Here is an 18,104-nt window from a genome sequence, read left to right on the forward strand (position 1 = left end):
ACCTTGAAATATGAACCATGACCAAAAACCAACTGTTTATGTTTATTAATGAATAAGCATAAGGGATAGAAGATTCATATTCATTTTGCCTTTATCATTTAATGAATGCTTTGAAGAAAGGAAATTGCCTACAGCAAGGCAATGAGCAGCAACAAGGCCTCCTCCCACATTTAATTTGAAGTCCTAAATTAGAAAGAAGAGACCCCAATCCATCCTGCTTTGCAGCTTTCAGTTACTGACCTGAACACATTGGACAGACATAAACAAAATATATATTCCTCTCCTCTCCTGCAGGAAAGATTATTATGGCCATCAATATCTCACTTAGTGTTTGATAAACTACTGCAGCCGCTTTGTGTTCCATCAGTTCAGACACCTAACTGAGGCAGACTGCTTTATTGTTATTTCATCTAATTAACTACTTCAATCACCTATAAGTTCAGATTTTAAAGGTGTTCACATTCCAACACTGATGCATTTTAAAAAAGAAGTATCAATGTAGGTTACTCCATCATTTTGTAGCCATGTGAAACCACATATATGCATATTTTTAATTTACTGAGCTCAGCCTTCCATGACCTTTTCACCAACATCATCTGGAAAACCTTTCTCCCATTTTAATTAAACTCTTCTGCAGCCTGAATTATTGTGCACAGCACCCTAAAGCAAGGACTGCATTGATCTAAGCAGTTTTACCCAGATCTAAAGCCCTGCAGGTGGATGGCCAGAGAGCTTTTTCCACGCAATTGAACCTAAACACTGAAAGCAACAAAATACGATGTATCGGCCCATTATCTGTTACTGAGATAGCTAAAATGGATGAAATTTAAGTTAACCTCAGCTGAACATAACTGCCTTTCAGCTGGTGCAGCTCATAGCATAATATATAATGGTGTTGGTAAATAAATAACAAAGAGGTTTCAGATGTGCATTTCCTGCCTATTTCTGGATGCAAAGAAGCAACTCCCTTTTCAATCACTTTTTAGATACCCCTTCTGTTGATGAAATCTGTCAGACTACTAAAGTTGGAAGACAAGCCAATGGGTCAACCATCCCATGCCCAAAACAGATGCTCACTTATCATAGAATCATAGAACTCTTAGAGTTGGAAGGGACCTAAAAAGGCCATTTAGTCCAACTCCACTGCAATAAGCAGAGACATCTGCAGCTTGATCAGGGTTCTCAGAGCGCCATGCATGGTTTATCTGGGGCTGAACCACTCCAGGACTCCCCCAGCCTGAGGAAGGGCATCAAAAAGGGATCATAAGGGAGTCTCACACTACCGCAGTCTTGAAAGCTCACCAAGATTTACTGCTATGCACGCAGGGCCTGAAGGGTGTAGCTGAGGAAAGCAGGACTCAGCCACAGCCAGATGCTGACAGGCACTGTAAGGTGGAAATAGGCTCCTTGCATATCCGTGTCTTAGAGATCACATAAATAAATAAATGAACAAATACACACATATATGTACATTTGCACAAGGTGGATCTCATCAGCAGTCCGGCTCAGACACCTGTCCTGCCCAGTGGCTGCCCCTGGATCTCAGGGGGGCGGGGGGGAGCTGGTGGCCCCCATATTATTTGGGATGCCCCTCCCACCACTGTCCCTCTGAGCTTCTCTGCAGGTATGTGGATGAGCTTTAAAACACAATCTAACAACAAACCTACTCATTTTTCTCTTGCTTAACCAATACCTTTTGTAAGTTAAGCTCCAAGCCAAGCCTGGGATGCTTCATAGGAAAGAAATGTTGTCACACCACTCTGTACTGCTGATTTGCTATTTGCCTCCCCTGCAAAGCTCTGCTTCCAAGGAAACATGTGAAACAGTACCTATATTTGAGGGGTTTGGTTTTAGGTGTTTTTAGGGAAGCCAAACCCCTCAAATATAGGCATTGTTTCACATGTTGGGAAGCCTCAAAGGCACAATCTGATCTTGGCTGTGGCTGTGCACCAGGGAAGGAAGAGATCCTGCTTTCAGCAGATACTGCAGCAGCACGGACAGCTTTCCTACTGCTTCCTACTAAGGTTGGCAACAAAGTAAAATCCACACAGCTCAATCCTGCCTTTGGCTCTTGCAACACCACAGTGTGAGCAGGGGGGAGCAAAACAGGGCTGGAGCAGATGCCTGACCAACTAGGCCAGTACCTCTGTAGTGACTCCCAAGGTGAGCTGGTGCAAGCTGAAACCCAGAATGCTCCAGTAAACATCACCAAAGCATTACCAAATGAGCTACACGGGCATCTCCCAGTGATGTGGCCTCCTCTTTTATGAAGTGCAAAGAGGAAAGCACTTAGCAAGTAGACCATATAATTTTTTCCACTTCAGCTGTACTTCTCACGGAGACAAAGGGCTTTTCTTATTCATGCTACGGGTTTGTGTTGTGCTGTAACACAGCTCCTTCTTAATGTTACTGCTTGGGAACAGCAAGCCCTTCAGAGCCAGGTGAGCCCCCGTAGTGGTTTGTAGCTGTAACAGACTCTGCAGTTTCACGGATGCTTCAGTCAGGATACAGCACTCCTTGGTGGATTACTTTGTTCAAGTGTATAAGGCATGTGTGGGCAGAAAATCCTTATTTCCTCACTGAGGAGGTGTGCAATGCCTGTAGCAGATGCTAACCTGTCAAAACACAGCCTGAAGGCACTGTGCCCAAAGGCATCATGCCACGAGGCACCAAGAGCCAGCAGGTGTCCTGAGGAGGCCCCGCGGCCCAGCCTGCTCTGCCACGGCACTGGAAGATGGAAGATGGCTTCAGCACTGCGGAGCAGTTCTCAAGATCCTGAAGTTCCTAGCAGAGCCAAAAGGCAGCAGAAAAGGACAGCTGACCTGCGACCATGAAATGCAATGCCCTGCTTTGCAGTTGATCCCTCAGCTGTTCCTTAAAAGCCATGTTGTTTTGCAAGGCCAAAAACCTCATGCATTCTCCTTACCGGATTAGAAACTGGGGGAAAGCACATTACTGAAGTTCCTGAGTAAAACCTGGTGATGAATTCACAGAATACAGGGGCTGGAGGAGACCTCTGGGGATCATCCAGTCCAACTCCTGCTCATGCAGCTCCCTACAGTAGGTTGCACAGGAAAGGTTCACGTGGGCTTTGAACATCGCGGGAGAAGGGGACTCCACAACCTCTCTAGGTAACCTATTCCAGTGCTCTGTCACTAACACAGTAAAGTTGTTTCTCATCTTCACGTGGAACTTTCTATCTTCCAATTTGTGCCCTTGTCCTCTTGCTGGGAACCACAGAAAAGAGCCTAGCCCCATCCATTTGACTTCCACCCTTTAGATATTTATAAACAGCAATGAGATCCTCTCTCAGTCTCCTCTCCTCCAGGAGAAGAGCCCCAGGTCTCTCAGCCTTTCCTCAGAAGGGAGATGCTCCAGGCCCCTATTCATCTTTGTAGCCCTACACTACAGAGGAGGAAGAGTACCACTCTTGTGAAAGCATTTTACTTCCAGGCTAATTCTACTCAAGATGTATTTATAGGCTCATACAGGCAGAATTTCTCAAGTTGTGCCAGAGTCCAGGTTCAATACAAAGAGAACATACATGTGTTCCTCTGAAAGAAGCAATAAAACCACACACAGATCATCTCAGCCAAGCACAAAACATCATCAGCCACAGACAAATCCCTCATCTTGAAGCATTTCAAAGGCAATGCAGGGTTAATCTCCGTGCCCAGGGATGATGTTGCACCCAAAGAGCAGCTCTGTCACCTCTGATAAAATACATCAGTTGCCATGAGTACAGCAGAATGCAAATGCTGTAAGAAATATTGTATACTAAGCAACTTTTGCTTTGTTCCTCAGTCTCCCAAGTTTCCAACACTTCACAAAATGGCAGAGAGCAATGTAGCAGACCTCCACACCTCTATGTGCATCACAGCATATCAACCCTCCAGAGATCCCTGTGATGGCAGTGACAAATACCCTACAGCATCAACAACCTGATGTGTCCCAGGGGCTGGGATCACTGCACAGCCACTCCTGATGTCATATTCACCAGACTCTGAAACCTGCTGGCTGCTGGAAGTGGGGAGGAGGGACCTGGAGAAGGATATGTGCTCTGGATTTATAGGCCATGTCTGAAGACAGGGCTGCTGCGCATCATGGATGGGACGCAGGGCTAGATGGAGGCTGCACAAATTTATTTTGCATTGTTAACAATGAATAAAAAGTGAAAAGGCTGGGAACAAAATACTAGAATTTTCTAATAGCCCTGGTGTTTGGGAGGACAAGTCTCCAAGGATGGCCAAAGCAGCATCTTCCATGAGCCCTTTCCTCCACCCACACAGATGCCAGGTGGGAGAGAGGCATAAGACCCGCAAGAGGTGGAGCCAGGTGTTCCAGAGGCAAGCAAAACTCTGGCCTGAGGAGCCACCAGAGCACTGCCAGGATGATGACACCACCGCAACCTGCCCTTACTAGGCTATGGGGCAGGGAGATGAGACACAGCAATGTGTAACTCAGCATCGAAACTGCTTACAAACCAGCTGCTTTGTCCAACAAGAGTAATGGAAAGCGCATGTATAAAGGTGCCCTGCTCTTCCCACCCCCTCAATCCCCTCCAAACACACCCCAGGAGTCCTGGGACCTGCTGGGGATTGCCCACACTCGTGCTGACTTCCCTGCCTGAGCTGTTCGGCCCTCCACCCAGTCATGAAGTGCATATCTCACAGGGCTGAAGCACATCACCACACACAGCGCTTCATTAAAAGCCTCAGAGTGACAAGGAGTGTTAAGCAGATATAAAGGACATCAGTCATTTACCCATCTGGTGGAAAGTCTAGTTGCTGGCAGAAAATAGACAAGATTGTTATGGCGAGATTCACCATATGGCACCATTATGCAGAGCTTTGCAAGTGCTTTCTCTGAGCATGCAAGCAAGATTTTAGCCTTTGAAGAAACGCTGTATTGTTAGCCTAGATACACAGGAGCCTCTTGAAAGAAGCTGTGGCAGATGGCTCAGCTTTGTTCCCTGTGTTCGAAGGCAGCTCATCAGGACGCGGACGTCCCCCATCATGGGCACAAGGGACAGGCAGCCCCAGCACTGCCTCCCAGGGCTGGTGTTAGTGTCACTCTGAGGACGCAAGCATGCCACCACATGCCATGGCACGCTGAACATCCTGACGGAGGACCAGAGGCTGCTGAAGGGGTAGAAATGGCCTAAACCCAGCGGGTGCCGCCGGAGGTACCTCACTGCTGTGAGAACTCTGCAAGCTCTGCCGAATCTTGGTGGGATGCAGTGGTGGCAATGAAAGAACCGCACAAAACCACCAAGTCTCATCCCAGCAAAAAGAGCTGCAAAATGCTAAATTTTGCTGGAATACTCTGCTTTTGTCAGTGAATTCATACCAGCACCTGCTCCTCCCTGGGTGGCTGAGCCTGGCCAGAGCCCCAGCAGGACACAGGACAAAGGAAAGCCTTTCAAATGGGGCCGGTGCCCGCTTGAGCGACATCCCAACAATACCCCCACGAAAGCCCATTCAACTCCGGGGAGGGGGAAGGAAGGGAAAGGGGAAAAGTTGCTCTGGGAGGAAGCAGTAATCATTCACTGACCGCAGCAACAGCATTTCCATGTGCTCGGAGCAAAGGCAAGCCACTGCCTGCTCCTGTTGCTGGCTGGGATGGGATGCATCGTACCCACAGCCCAGGCTGCAAATGGGGCACATTCCCTGCTGGAAAAGCACCTGCACAGCCATAACATGAAAACAAGGCTATTCTGCAGAAGTTGAAAAGCAGTCAAAATCCAAAGTGTCTACGTACAGGGCAAGCTGTACAACACATGGCAGGAAAACAAAACAAGTTAACCTTGGAGATACAACAGCTGGCTTAAACCTCTCAGCAGTATAAGCCCTTGTGTTCTGCCACTGGCCCAATCACAGTTTCTCTCCAGAAGTTGTTACTAGACTCAGATGAGCAGGCACATTAAGAACACCCAGAGTCCTAAAGATTTTTGGCAGGATTGCTCCAAAAAGAAAGAGGTGTTGCCCTTTGATGCTCACAGCAGCTCAGGGTCTGCAGAGTAGGGACCTTATGCATTATTTATCTTTGTGGGAGAACTGTCCCAATGGGTGACCAAATCCAGGACCAAAATCCTCCCTGTGCGCCACTCCAAGCCTGGGCCGAAGGGAACAATGGTGCAGAAAAGCTGCTATGAAGCCACAAGAGAAGAGTTGGCAGAGCACCAACCTGAACTGGCAAAGCCTCCAGGTTCCCTCCAGCCCCTCTGACTTCTCTCAACCCAATGACCAAGTACACTGAGCCCTTTGGAGGCAGCCCTGGTCCCACAGTGTGGGCACATGCTGCCCTGTGGCAGACACTCAAGTGTGACCCGGCAGAGTTGGGGCCACGGTGCTGAGCAACAACATGGGGCTCGACAGGCGTAAAGCTCAGCCCAGAGCCTCTGAGCGCTTTCTCTGTCTCTCTTCCAAATGTTACACAGTGGGTTTATACAGAAACAGTGGGATAGTTTCCAAACCATTTAGCTAATGCTGAAATTTAATACCCAGCACCAACAGGTTATGGAGAATAAGAAGGAGCTAGCTGTAACTGGGGTGGAGAGGGGAGGCTGCATCTTCACTCCTCAAAATGCCTTTTGGGGGAATGTGCCCTCATGCACCCGTGGAGATCAGATCAGCTCTCCTTTCCTTTCCAGCTCAGGTAAATCACATTTCTGCGGACAAACCAAGGGACTGCAGCTGCTTGCATAGGAGCACAGCAGGGGCATGCTGCCTGCCCTCCCCAAATGGCTCCAGGCCTCAAGGGAGCCAGCACAGCTTCCACCGACCCCACTCCTGGTGCAGCAGCTGCCTCCCAGCTTTCTTCTCAGCAGCAGCTGGGGAAAAAAGCAAAACCTTGGCAGCACGGAGTAAGGGAAACACCAGAGCATGCCTGGGTCCGGCTGGTCCCCAGCAGCTCCTGCCTTGCTGCACGTGCAGCAATCTCCACAGTGCATCCTGTGCTGGAAGCATCCACCCAAATCTGGGGGGAGATGCTTTGAAAATCAAATGCAGAATGTGCTGTGGCTGCAGGGAAGTCCTGTCCCCATTATGGCATACTGTGCATCCCAGCCCATTCTGTCCTATTGCTCATGGAGAAAGTCCTCAGGGATAAACCTGCTCTGGAGTGGCCTGGATCACCAAACCCATGCTGCCAGTGACTGATGGGACACGCTTATCATGAGGTGTGACCAGGCAGCATCACAGCATGACCTTTCTGCTCCTGCTATACAACAAAACACCACAAAGAAATTCCATTTCAGTGCTGAACCAACTCAAATTGGAGCATTTCTCGTCCATCCAACAAGCCATAGAGAAATGCAAGGAAATCAAAGCTTCTTTTTGCTGACATTTTTTATTCTTCTTTTTCATCTTTTTCAGAGTTTTGAGTACTGAGGGACAAAGAAACAGCATCTTGACTCTGAACATCAATTTAGACTGTTACCAAGGAATCCTGCAAAGCAGAGTGCGCAGCAAGGAAAACTGCTTTGCAACTACAGGGGATGAGCTGCTTTTTCAGCTCCAACATCACTATACCGCCCCACACTCCAGGGGTGTGCAAAGCAATATATGACCCCTGCTGCTACCTGCCCTCAGAAATCAATACTTTCCAACAAGAAAGGGAAACCACCCCCAACTGGCAGTACTGCATGGAGGAGCAGAGCTCGAGGTTCAGCACTAAACCACTTGCAAGAGCAGCCCCTGATGCACCCCTTCGCATCAAAGCCTGCCTGAAGACACAAACCCAAGCATGTCCTCCTTGGACAGACTAGAAGGAGGGAGGGGGTGGGAAGGGAAAAGAAAATATAAAAAGTGCTCTACTTACCACCAGTTCAGTGAACATGACATCCAGCTCCTCCACTGGTGGCATGGGCAGCGCGGGCTCCATGGTCTGCAGGGCGAAGCTGCTGTCATTGCGCAGCCGGTACGTGATCTCGGGATGGTCGCTGCTGCGAAAGCAGCAGAAGATGAAGGAGATCCCCCGACCGCTCCTCTTCCTCGGGGCCATGGCCGAAACGCTCCGCGTCCCTCCCTGCTGGGCGCTAGATCCTGGGGAGAGAGGAGAGAGAAGGCTCTGGCAGCCGCCCCGCAGAACTGCACTCCCGTCCTGCAGAGAGGAGGAATCAGAGCCACCCACGCGCTCGGCAAGGAGGGGAAGAAGGGAGACTGTTTACGTGCCAAATATTTCTGCTCAGATTTGACATTTATGGTCCGGGCAACCTTGAGGACCGTTCTAATTCAAAAGATGCCTTTACTTGCCTTGTGCGGATGCCATCAGAACAGGAGGTGACCCCAGACTCACAGCTCCGCAGTGGAGCAGGTCCTGCCCCCTGCAATCACTGCAAATCCCAGTGCAAACCCTGCTGACATCCCCACGCCGTGCTGCTCCTGTGGGCCCAGAAGCCAGCCCAGCCCGGTGACAGCGTATGGTATAGCCGGGATGCTGTGACCAGAAGCAGCTGGATGCACACTGCGTCCCCAGTACATCAAGACCTCATACAGATCAAGGAGCCCTGAGCTGCAGAGAACAGAAATATCCTATATAACCCCACCGCACTCTTAAAAGCACTCCTAAACATTCACCAGCAGCCACCAGTTGGGAGGCTCTTTTTCACGGAAAGTTTTACTTGGTTTTAATTAGATAAACCCTACTTGGAATTCCAGTAAATATTTACAAGACGTGAATTCAGCTGATAAAAATCACACGGTGCTGGTAACTCAGACTTTCCTACGCAGTGCTTACGTGGGGCATTACTCACGTTGTCAGTCTGTTCGGTTCTGTTGATTTCTCAAGCTCACATCAGGACTGACATTTGTGGCAGGAGGGTAAACATGCAGCAACCAGCATGACAGAAATGCCACTCGGTGCTTGGCCCAACAGATTATGGCAAGGACCAGCCAAACACTGCACAAAAAGCGTGACTGTCAAGGATAAGAGTCAGCAACACAAGGGGAGAGCTTGCTAAGAGGAGTGAGGATAGCAAAGGAGCACCCCAATGAGAAAAGGCGGACAGATTTTTTATAAAGCTTACACATTTGAATTCTAAATGCACATTAATTGTACGCCCACTTGTCTCACCTCTGCAAAACACGACACTGAGATGTTTAGAAAGAGGGCAAGTAGCCACGCACTACCAACATTAATGCAGAAGGTTGAAATATTGAGGACTTGGATTTACCAACAAAGTTAAGAAGAGACTTGGAGAAAAGGTCAACAATTGGACAGAAGTCCAATTTCTCTGGAGCCAGCCATTGCCATCTCACCATGTTTGTATGCCCAAAAAACCCAGCTGCTGGACACCACAGAGAGCCAGTGGTGGAGGTGGGTTGGTGGCAGACCTGCAGTGGGACCCTGCACCACCACTTGCTTGCCCTGAGCAGCAAACACTGCTTTCCCAAAACAAGGACCTTGCAGAAAACTTAGGCTTACTCAGATAGCTTTAACTGAGGATCTGAGCCTTGAAATTCTTTTCAACTGTATACTTTCAGCACGCAGTGTAAACATCTGCCATACCAAGAGCCATGGGAAACAGTTACTCAGTCTTCATACAAAATAATCCCAAACTGTGCAACTGCTCTATGCCCAATCTGGATGATGCTCCTCTCACAGAGCCCAAAACTCATTTCACATTCAGCATCTTGGATTTGGAAAAATGCAGCCATAGGAGGAATTTCAGCTGCCACGAATCTCTCAACTCAGCTCCCAGACAGCCTGCACCAGAGCAAATCCATTAGCAGCCTGCTGGCACTCACTGGGCTTTAGGAGGGTTTGGGACCCAGTGGACAGCTTCTTTCCTAAGGTTAATGGGGAAGGAAACAAAAAAACAACACACAGACCCATTCTTCCAACACAGAGAAAACAAGCAATGCATTGCAGGCTTGGTTTTGCAGGACCATGTAACATTGAGGAATGAAGGCAGGGGAGGTTGTAGTGATACCCCAATTCCACTTGGGGTGACTTCCCAATTCCAAGGCACAACAGTTCATGCCTTGCATGGAAGCTTGGTTCCAATCCACATCCGCTCAGATGTGCAAAGTTTGGCCACTTGGTCTTCCTCCTGAATCGGGGCAAGATCCTGCTCCCATAGCCAGCATGCTTCGTGGACAAGCAACCATGCTACTGGAGCAAACCAAGCTGCTCTCCACTTCCACAGGGTGTTTGCCAGCCCCTTTTCAACACTGCATCAACTTTGTCCTTCAAACCTGCTGCTACATTGCTACATACAAGCTCTGCTTTGGGCTTGCAAAAATGGAGAGAAAGCTTTTATTAGAACAACACCTGCTCTTCAGAGACTCTTGCTCCTGTTGGTGTCTTAAGAGAAATCTGAACAGACCAAAATCACAGAATCTTAGAATGGCTTGGGTTGCAAAGGACCACAATGCTCATCCAGTTCCAACCCCCTGCTATGTGCAGGTCACCAACCAGCAGCCCAGGCTGCCCAGAGCCACATCCAGCTTAGCCTTGAATGCCTGCAGGGATGGGGCATCCACAGCCTCCTTGGGCAACCTGTTCCAGTGCCTCACCACCCTTTGAGTGAAAAGCTTCCTCCTGAAGGAAGGCAGGATTTTATTTTGGGCTTTAAAGCAGGCAGTCATGTAGTAATCAAGACAAGGTATTTTTGAGTTTCTTCCAGCTCAGGAGCTATTGAGGTTACTAATTTTCATTTATAAACAATTAGAAAAAGAAACACTTTATAATGCAGGCTGAGTGGGCTGTGGGTTATTAGCAACAAAGGCTAAAAATGGTTAGAGAAAGAATATGTTAGCTACCAGGCAAATAGCATTAAACCTTGAAAACACTGATGAATATTCATTAACGTGATGGATAAAAATCAAAACACTGCTTTCTGGCAGGTCATGGGGAGTGCTGCAGACAACACAGACTGCCCTTGTCGGAATGCAGACCAGATACACAGCCTCCTCTTTTCCCTGTAAATTCTACAGAAATCACTTATTCATGAAGAAAAAAAAAAGAAAAAAAAAAACCACAACTATTGCAATCCAGAGGCTTGGACTAAGGAAAATAAAAGGGACCGCTGGTTTCATGCAGTGTCACTCATTAAAAGTCCCGCTTCCACCTCCCATCTACACATTGGAGCACTAATTACATCAATAAATTCAAGTCAGATTGTGATCTAATGGTGCCTTCTGGCCTTCACTATTGAGCAGGCCAGAATAAATTAAATTTAATTGCCACTGTATATACTGAGCCAAGGAAGATAGGCTGGGAAGGGTCATTTAGGGAACTTCTCGCCAAAGCCCTTAATCCCAAACCAGGACTGATGGGGCTGAGTCATTTCCAAAACTGCTTTGATTTCACAGAAAAAGGGGTAGAAATGTGCATGGGATGAGCTCAGCTGGGACGAGCCAGGAGCAGAGAATGTAGCATGGAGACCTGTCGTGCAACCTGGCTCTCACACACCACATCTGGCCACGGTCTTCTCTGCTGACTTGTGTCAGGTGGGCCCTCCTGTAGGTTTACAAAAGGTAAGCCTTATCTCCATTGCAAATCAACAAGTGATGGCAATCGCCTTGGCTCATCGAGAGCTCCAAAGGACTTCTACTACAGTAACATGGCAAAATAGGAGAAATGATGGCCACCACTCTCACAGATGACTCTCTCCATCTCTCACCTGGGCACGTTCAGAGTCATCTCAACTAGACCCTTTCCCAGCAATGCAGTATATAGGATTTAAAGAGCAGCTGTGCTCGTGATCTCACAGGGCTGACAGCAGTGTTTGTATGCCACAGCTGAAGCTGGCTTCCTGCAAGCTCCTGCCTTCCACGGGAACCACCCGATGCATTTCTTCTGCCTGCTCGCTCCGTCACATATCCATGTCTGGTTTTGTCCCCCAAGGGAAGTCAGATGAGGATTGGGAATGATACAGATAGGAGCTAATTAATTCCGAGACATTTGCCCTTGGCAAGCTGGACGAGATAAAGGGAATTTGTCTTCTCTGAGCTACAATAATGAACCATTCGAGCAACCAGACAAGGGAAAAAAGTCACTGTCCCTATTACAGGCACTGATGGCAGACAGAAGAGTACCTGTGGCTACACCTTTGTCTAGCACACAGAAGGTCCTCTTGGAAGAAGCAGTAAGTTGTAACCTATTTCCAGCATGGGGGAAATGAAAGAGTCAGAAAAGCTAGGAAAGCTATTTTCTTGTCAATCTCTTTCTGCATTTCTGATGGGGGCTGCAATCTGGGTGATGTCCCACTGGTCTCTGTCACCAGTACTGGTGCCACCAACCCCCTCTCCAGCCAACTCCACCTACACAAAGGCCCACCTACCCAGCTCAGGTGCACCTGCTCCAATTACTGCCAAAGCAAGGGCTGGGAGGTTCTGAAGATGGACACATACTGAAACAAGTGGAACTGGGGCATCGTTGTTCACAGATGCGAGCTGAGAATTGGAGATGCCCATGAGATCCCATGAGATTAGCTCATACGAGCTGCGGGGTGGGGAGCAGGAGGCAAACATGGCCCAGGATGAGAGCCAGAGGACAGCAGAGGAGACCAGGGGTGTCTGATCTTTCAGCAGGTATTACCCAGGTAAAAACATAGCAGCTGCCAAAAGTTAAATTTGAAGCTGATGCTGGACAAAAGGAGATGTTTTGCCATGACACAGCAGGCTACACAATAGAGATGTTTCAAGCTGAGACTATTTTTTGAAATAGAGCTTTTGGCTGTGGGGTTGTAAAGCACTGACTACAATAAGGATCTGATCCATGGAGTCTCTAAGCAACTCAATAAAATGGCAACTTCAGAAGCATCTCTCTTTGGTTTGTAGCATCCCTATTAACTGGTTGCCTCTTACTTAGAAAGGGTAGGGGTCTCTGATCCCAAGGAGGCTGTCACAGGGTCTGCAACTACCAAAGGTCCCAGCAAGGCTCCCTGCAGCTGGGCTGGGAGGCACTGCACCACCACAGCCACATCTTGCAGCAACAGGGCAGATATGGCAATGGCTTCCACGTGCCCTGCATAGGTTTTCTGCTTCAGCCAGCTGCTTGGGAGCCACATCCCTGAAGAACTAAGAGAGAGCAGGGCAGGGCACTTCCTGGAAGTTGGCACTTTATCCTGGTAAATTGTGCCAAACCCTGCACGAGTGTCATGATGGCATTTCAACTGATAATAGGACAAGCAGGGCAGCAGGGTCATGTCCCTGGCTGCGACAGATGCCAGCCCTCCTCTTCTGACCCTTGCTTTGTCCTCCCCAGCAGTGACCTTGTCTACTCCTCTGCACTGCCATGCTACCACGGCTGCAGTGGTACAAAACAACAGAGAGGTGCTTTAATCTCAACACCTTCTCCTCCTGTCCGTGTTGTTCTGCTGGATTTTTGCAGCTTGTTCTAAAAAGCCACAAAGGGCGAAATGAAGCTTTGGGTAGGAGTTAATCCAAGCGCTCCTCGCAGCCACTCCCTGCTTTGCCAAACAGCCATAAGACACAGATGAGGGAGGGTGTGGGGAGGCGATGCTCCTTTGGAAATCCAGTGCAAAATCAAAAAAGAAAAAAAGATCAGCAACCACAGCTGGGATGGGATGCGTTCACATCTCCCAGCTCCTCGAAGCCCATGTTTGAGACCTGGCTGATGCGTGCCCTGATGCGGGACCCACCATAACCAACAAGGGACACCACACGGGCTACAGTGAAAGGACACAGAGAGAAAAAATGAGCTGAAGTTTGGCCCCACCCCCCTAAAAAAAAAAAAAAAAAAAAAAAAGCCACCAACCCAACATCACCCAGAGCAGTGTTTAAATGAAATCAGTCATTAGGAGAAAATTGGACCCTGGTGTCGCTTCCGCCTTTGCTTTAAGGAAAGAAGAGCAGCAATTACTGCTTGCATATTCAGCAGCCTCCTTGGCAAGCTGAACTAGACTGCATGGAGCAACGTGCCTGCAACTGATGCCCCAGTGAGCTGGTTTGGAGCCAGTACTGGTATTGCAACGCTGCGGTCTGCAGCACCAAAATACCCAGAGAGGGCACAAATGCATGCAAAGAAGCGTGCACACTCCTCTTCACACCCGCCTCCAAACCCACACAGGAGCTAGGAGCTAAATCATCAAATATGAATATTAGCTTGTTGTTTTTCTGGCTCCTCTCCCATCCCCTCCCCAGACAAGAATATAAGATCCCGAGCAAGCTCTTTCCCAACAGGGAGCTTTATTTCAGCGTGTTTCACAAGGTGAAACTGTTTTTGTGCAAGTGTGGTGACACTCACTGACCAGCTCTGCCTACCCTGACCGATTTCAGCATTTCTGCCATGCCAAGCCCTGGAGTTTTGGTGAAGTGTGGGATGCTCTGACACTTCTCCATTGCTGCAAAGCAGCCTTTCTTCTGCCAGTAATCAGGATGGGCTCCCAGGGTGTCCTCAACCCTGTACCACTTGTGACAGCACATCCAAAGCAGAAGTTTGGCACCTAGCACGTTGCTCCTGTAGATTAACCCATCCCACTGCTAAGCAATGCAGCAGCTTTCCTCTGTGCACTTCCCCACGCACGCACAGCCCATCCAATCAGACAGCACAAGTGCTACGTTTTAATTATTGGTTTTAATTATTCTTTCTTTAAACTTTGTAATCAAGCCCTTCTTTGGATGAGCAACTCAAGAAACAGGACTGCATCGGTGGAAGCCACCTCTGCTCCCAGCCCAGCAGATCAGAACCCGTCCCCAGGACACAGCCTGGCACTGCCCTAGTGGTTTCTATTAAAAGTAACCAGGCAGACTCCTTGGCCACAAACTCCCACGCAGACCCCCTTCGCAGACATAAGGCTGTTTCCACGCACAGACCGCATAGGAGACGAATGTTTATGTTTGGCTGAAATACGTGCGCGTCGGCAGGACTGCAGTTTTGACGTTGGAGGAGGGAGAAAAAAAAAGGAAAGAAAAAAAAAAAAAAAACCATAAAACACTTGGCCAAAAAGCGCTGAACCGTTCGACGATGGGTTTTTCCCATGAACCCACCTGTGAGATGCAATGAGGCAGAGCTTGGGAGCTCCCCTGCCCCGTGGTGCTACTGCCACACCTCTGGGTACTGTATTGCTGCAGTGGACCAGCTGTACATCAACCACATGGGGACGTGGCCTTAATGCTATCAGGGAACACCAGCTGCCAGCAGGAGCCTGACTCACTGCAAAAAATCACAAGAGCTGTAATTCCCAGCATAAGCGAATCTCAAATTCTTCAGTTTCATAGATTTATATACATAAATATAGCTGCCAAATCCTAAACTACCCCAGATCTTCCTCTCTCTTTCCAGAGATCCTCTTGTACTCCACAAACCCAAAAAAAGAGGGTTTTGCATCTCCGAATTGCACTCATGCTGCACAACCCCAACGTGATAGCTGTGCCATGCCCTGATTTTGGTAGGAGCCTGCTGCAGTTGAAAGCCTCATCCACCACCAGCACCACTAAAACGACAGCGCTCACATAAAACATGTTCACTGCTTTCTGTATTCTTTCCTCTTATTGTGGCATTCATCATAAAATGAGGCATACATCTGGGCCTGCTGTCTTGCAAGAAGATGTTTTATTCTACTCCTGGCCAAGTGAGTTTGCAGAGGCATTTTGGAGACTTGATAGTGAAATTCAGATTGCAGCATGAAATATTAAAGCAGTTTTTTCACTAAGATGGTACACAGTTATGTACAGGGATTTATAATATGCCAAAAAGAGCCTGCTTTATTCTGGCTGTACACAATTTGACAATGCTATTCACAGAAAAGAACAGCAGCTCCCATGCAAGCACTCATCCAGCAACAACACAGCACAGATCACAAGTCTCTTCTCCAGTACATGAGCAAGGAGCACTCAGCCCAGGAAAGCACAATGCTGCAATCTGCTTTTCTGGGGAAAAGCATCCACATGGCAGAGCGAGACATGATCTGACTTAAAACTCTCCAACCTCAGAGCAGCAGCATCTGCTTTGGCAGCCCAGCAGAAATGCAGAGCAGGGGATGGATGCAGGCTCTTATGGGACCACCTCTGCCCCTGAGGCAAGGTTGGGTGCAAGGAGAAGATGTCTGTTGGGTGCTCATACAGCCCCTCACCCCACCACCACTGCAGGGATTGATGCTGCTCAATGCACAGATGTACTCGACTGGGGAAGGAGCTGCTGGAGCAAACCTTTGCTTAATTTTGGAGGATTAAAACCACACCTTGTTGAGACTTTCCCAGTCAACAAGACAGCAAGAGGTACAGCAACACCAGAAGTTCACCATTAAAAAGGTAAATCTAACCAGTGGTGAGCTCAGTATTGATGCCAGATCCTCTCGATGGATCACAGACCACCCCCCACTGAAACTCCATCAGATCAAATGTCACTTATTTCAGAAACAAGGACAACAGACAGGTAACCACAGACAAGACCCAGTTTGGGAACCTAAATAAATGTATATATACATTTCCTAATACTCACTTAGGTGCTAAGTGACCCAATTCTACAAAGCACACACGTGCCTTTTTCCAGCAGATGGGCAGATTCGTGGTCCTCCTTTTGCAAAAGCAAACACTAAAACACACGGGTTGGTGGTGGGAGGAAGAAATATTTTTCCCACTACAACTCTACAGTGTTCTGGGGCAAGAGGAAGCCCTCACCTCCCCTCTTCTTCCTCCATCCCAGCTCCATTCTCAGCACCCAGTGCTGCCACAAGCTGACATCCAGTCCTGCTCCATTTCCACCCCTGGTTTTGTCCAAATTGGGAAGAAATACACACACTAAGCTAAAAACCATCACCACGAGGCTAATAACATGGAGACATGAAAGCCCACCTTAGCGTACCAGGTTTCAGAAGCCTCCCAACACAGCAGGACTGCGTTCCAGCCAGCCAAAGCCTTGTCTGCCAGAAGGAAAGCTCCTATCTCAGTATTGCTCTGTTTACCCCAAAGGATGTGGATTTAAGTCATTGCATTTCTGAGATCACTGCAGGCTCCAAGCACTTACTTTGATGATGCAAAGCTTTTGTCAATAAAAGCTCAGCAGTCTTGCAAGTGGGGAGAGAGTAGAGCTGCATTTCCCACTGTTGGAGGACATTTGTTTGCCAATTAGCCTTTTTCTGGAGAACAAACAGTTCAATAAAAGCTTTGCTTTATTTTAATTTCTTCCCTCACCCCCCTCCACCTCCTGCTTCTCCAATGAGTATCTGGACTCTCACTTTGATTTATCATATGCAAAGCCTCACTGCTGAACTTTCCATTTCACTGCTCCCTATTTCAGTGATAATCCCTGGGGTGAGATGGGCTCTCCTGCTGTAGAACCGGGGAGGAAGGAAGGCAGGTTTTTCCTCTCTTAAACTCCTTAATTAATCTGGCATCGCACACAGGGTTTTTGAAGCTGTTCAGCAGCAAACACCTGCAGTACAGCAGCTCAGCAATGTCTGGGGCCACCAGCACAGCATGGCATCAAGGAGCTACCAGCTGAATCCCTAATGGCCAATCTAGGGCTTGGGGATTTTTGGATTATCCACGCTTAAGGTAAGGCTACTAGAGCTGCTGGTATTTACACAACTTGTGGTGTGCAGCAAGCTTCTGTTTATTCTTTCAAAATGGAACTGGTTGAAGCTGCCATAAACAGGAGACCACACTGGAAGAGGCCCTGAAGGACAGATCTCTGAGTAGATTATTAAACTTCTGGTCCAGAAAGTCCCCAAAGCCAATGAAACAGATTCATTGGGTTTATCAATAGCCCTACACGCCAGAAGCCACGCGAAATGCTTATTTCCCTTTAAAGATTTTATAACACTGATATTAATCCAGAATGACTTTTGCCCCTGAAGTATGAATCTGGGGTCGAGAATTCCTTGATAAAAATGTCTGATAGCAGAAATTCCCCACCGGCAACTCACAGCACTAATACCTCCCACTGCTTCAGCAGATGAAGGCCAGGAAATAATAAACGTGAACTCACATCATGATGCTCACGCATCACGACATGATGCTGCACAATTGCACCAAGATGGCTTGAGGAAATGAGAAGAGCTCCAGCACTGTGTCTGCTCCTCGCCAGGCTGGTAAAAGCAGCAATTTTTATCACATTACACTGAAGGACTGTTTGCATTTGAACATAAGAAAGAAAAAATAAAAGCAGGTAACTATAGTGGATGAGTCTAA

At 48.1% G+C, this 18,104-nt stretch overlaps 1 protein-coding gene across 1 annotated transcript in view; it reads right to left on the minus strand.

The window, feature by feature from the left end:
* Window positions 1-18,104, minus strand: part of DAAM1 (dishevelled associated activator of morphogenesis 1) — an 88,667-nt gene that overhangs the window by 42,939 nt on the left and 27,624 nt on the right. Inside the window, 1 exon segment of the mRNA XM_031553730.1 lies at window positions 7,822-8,045. Within this exon segment, the coding sequence (XP_031409590.1) occupies window positions 7,822-8,004 (183 nt within the window). The 5' untranslated portion in view covers window positions 8,005-8,045.

The sequence above is a fragment of the Meleagris gallopavo genome, chromosome 5 (genome assembly GCF_000146605.3).
Source record: "Meleagris gallopavo isolate NT-WF06-2002-E0010 breed Aviagen turkey brand Nicholas breeding stock chromosome 5, Turkey_5.1, whole genome shotgun sequence".
Classification (NCBI taxonomy): Eukaryota; Metazoa; Chordata; class Aves; order Galliformes; family Phasianidae; genus Meleagris; species Meleagris gallopavo.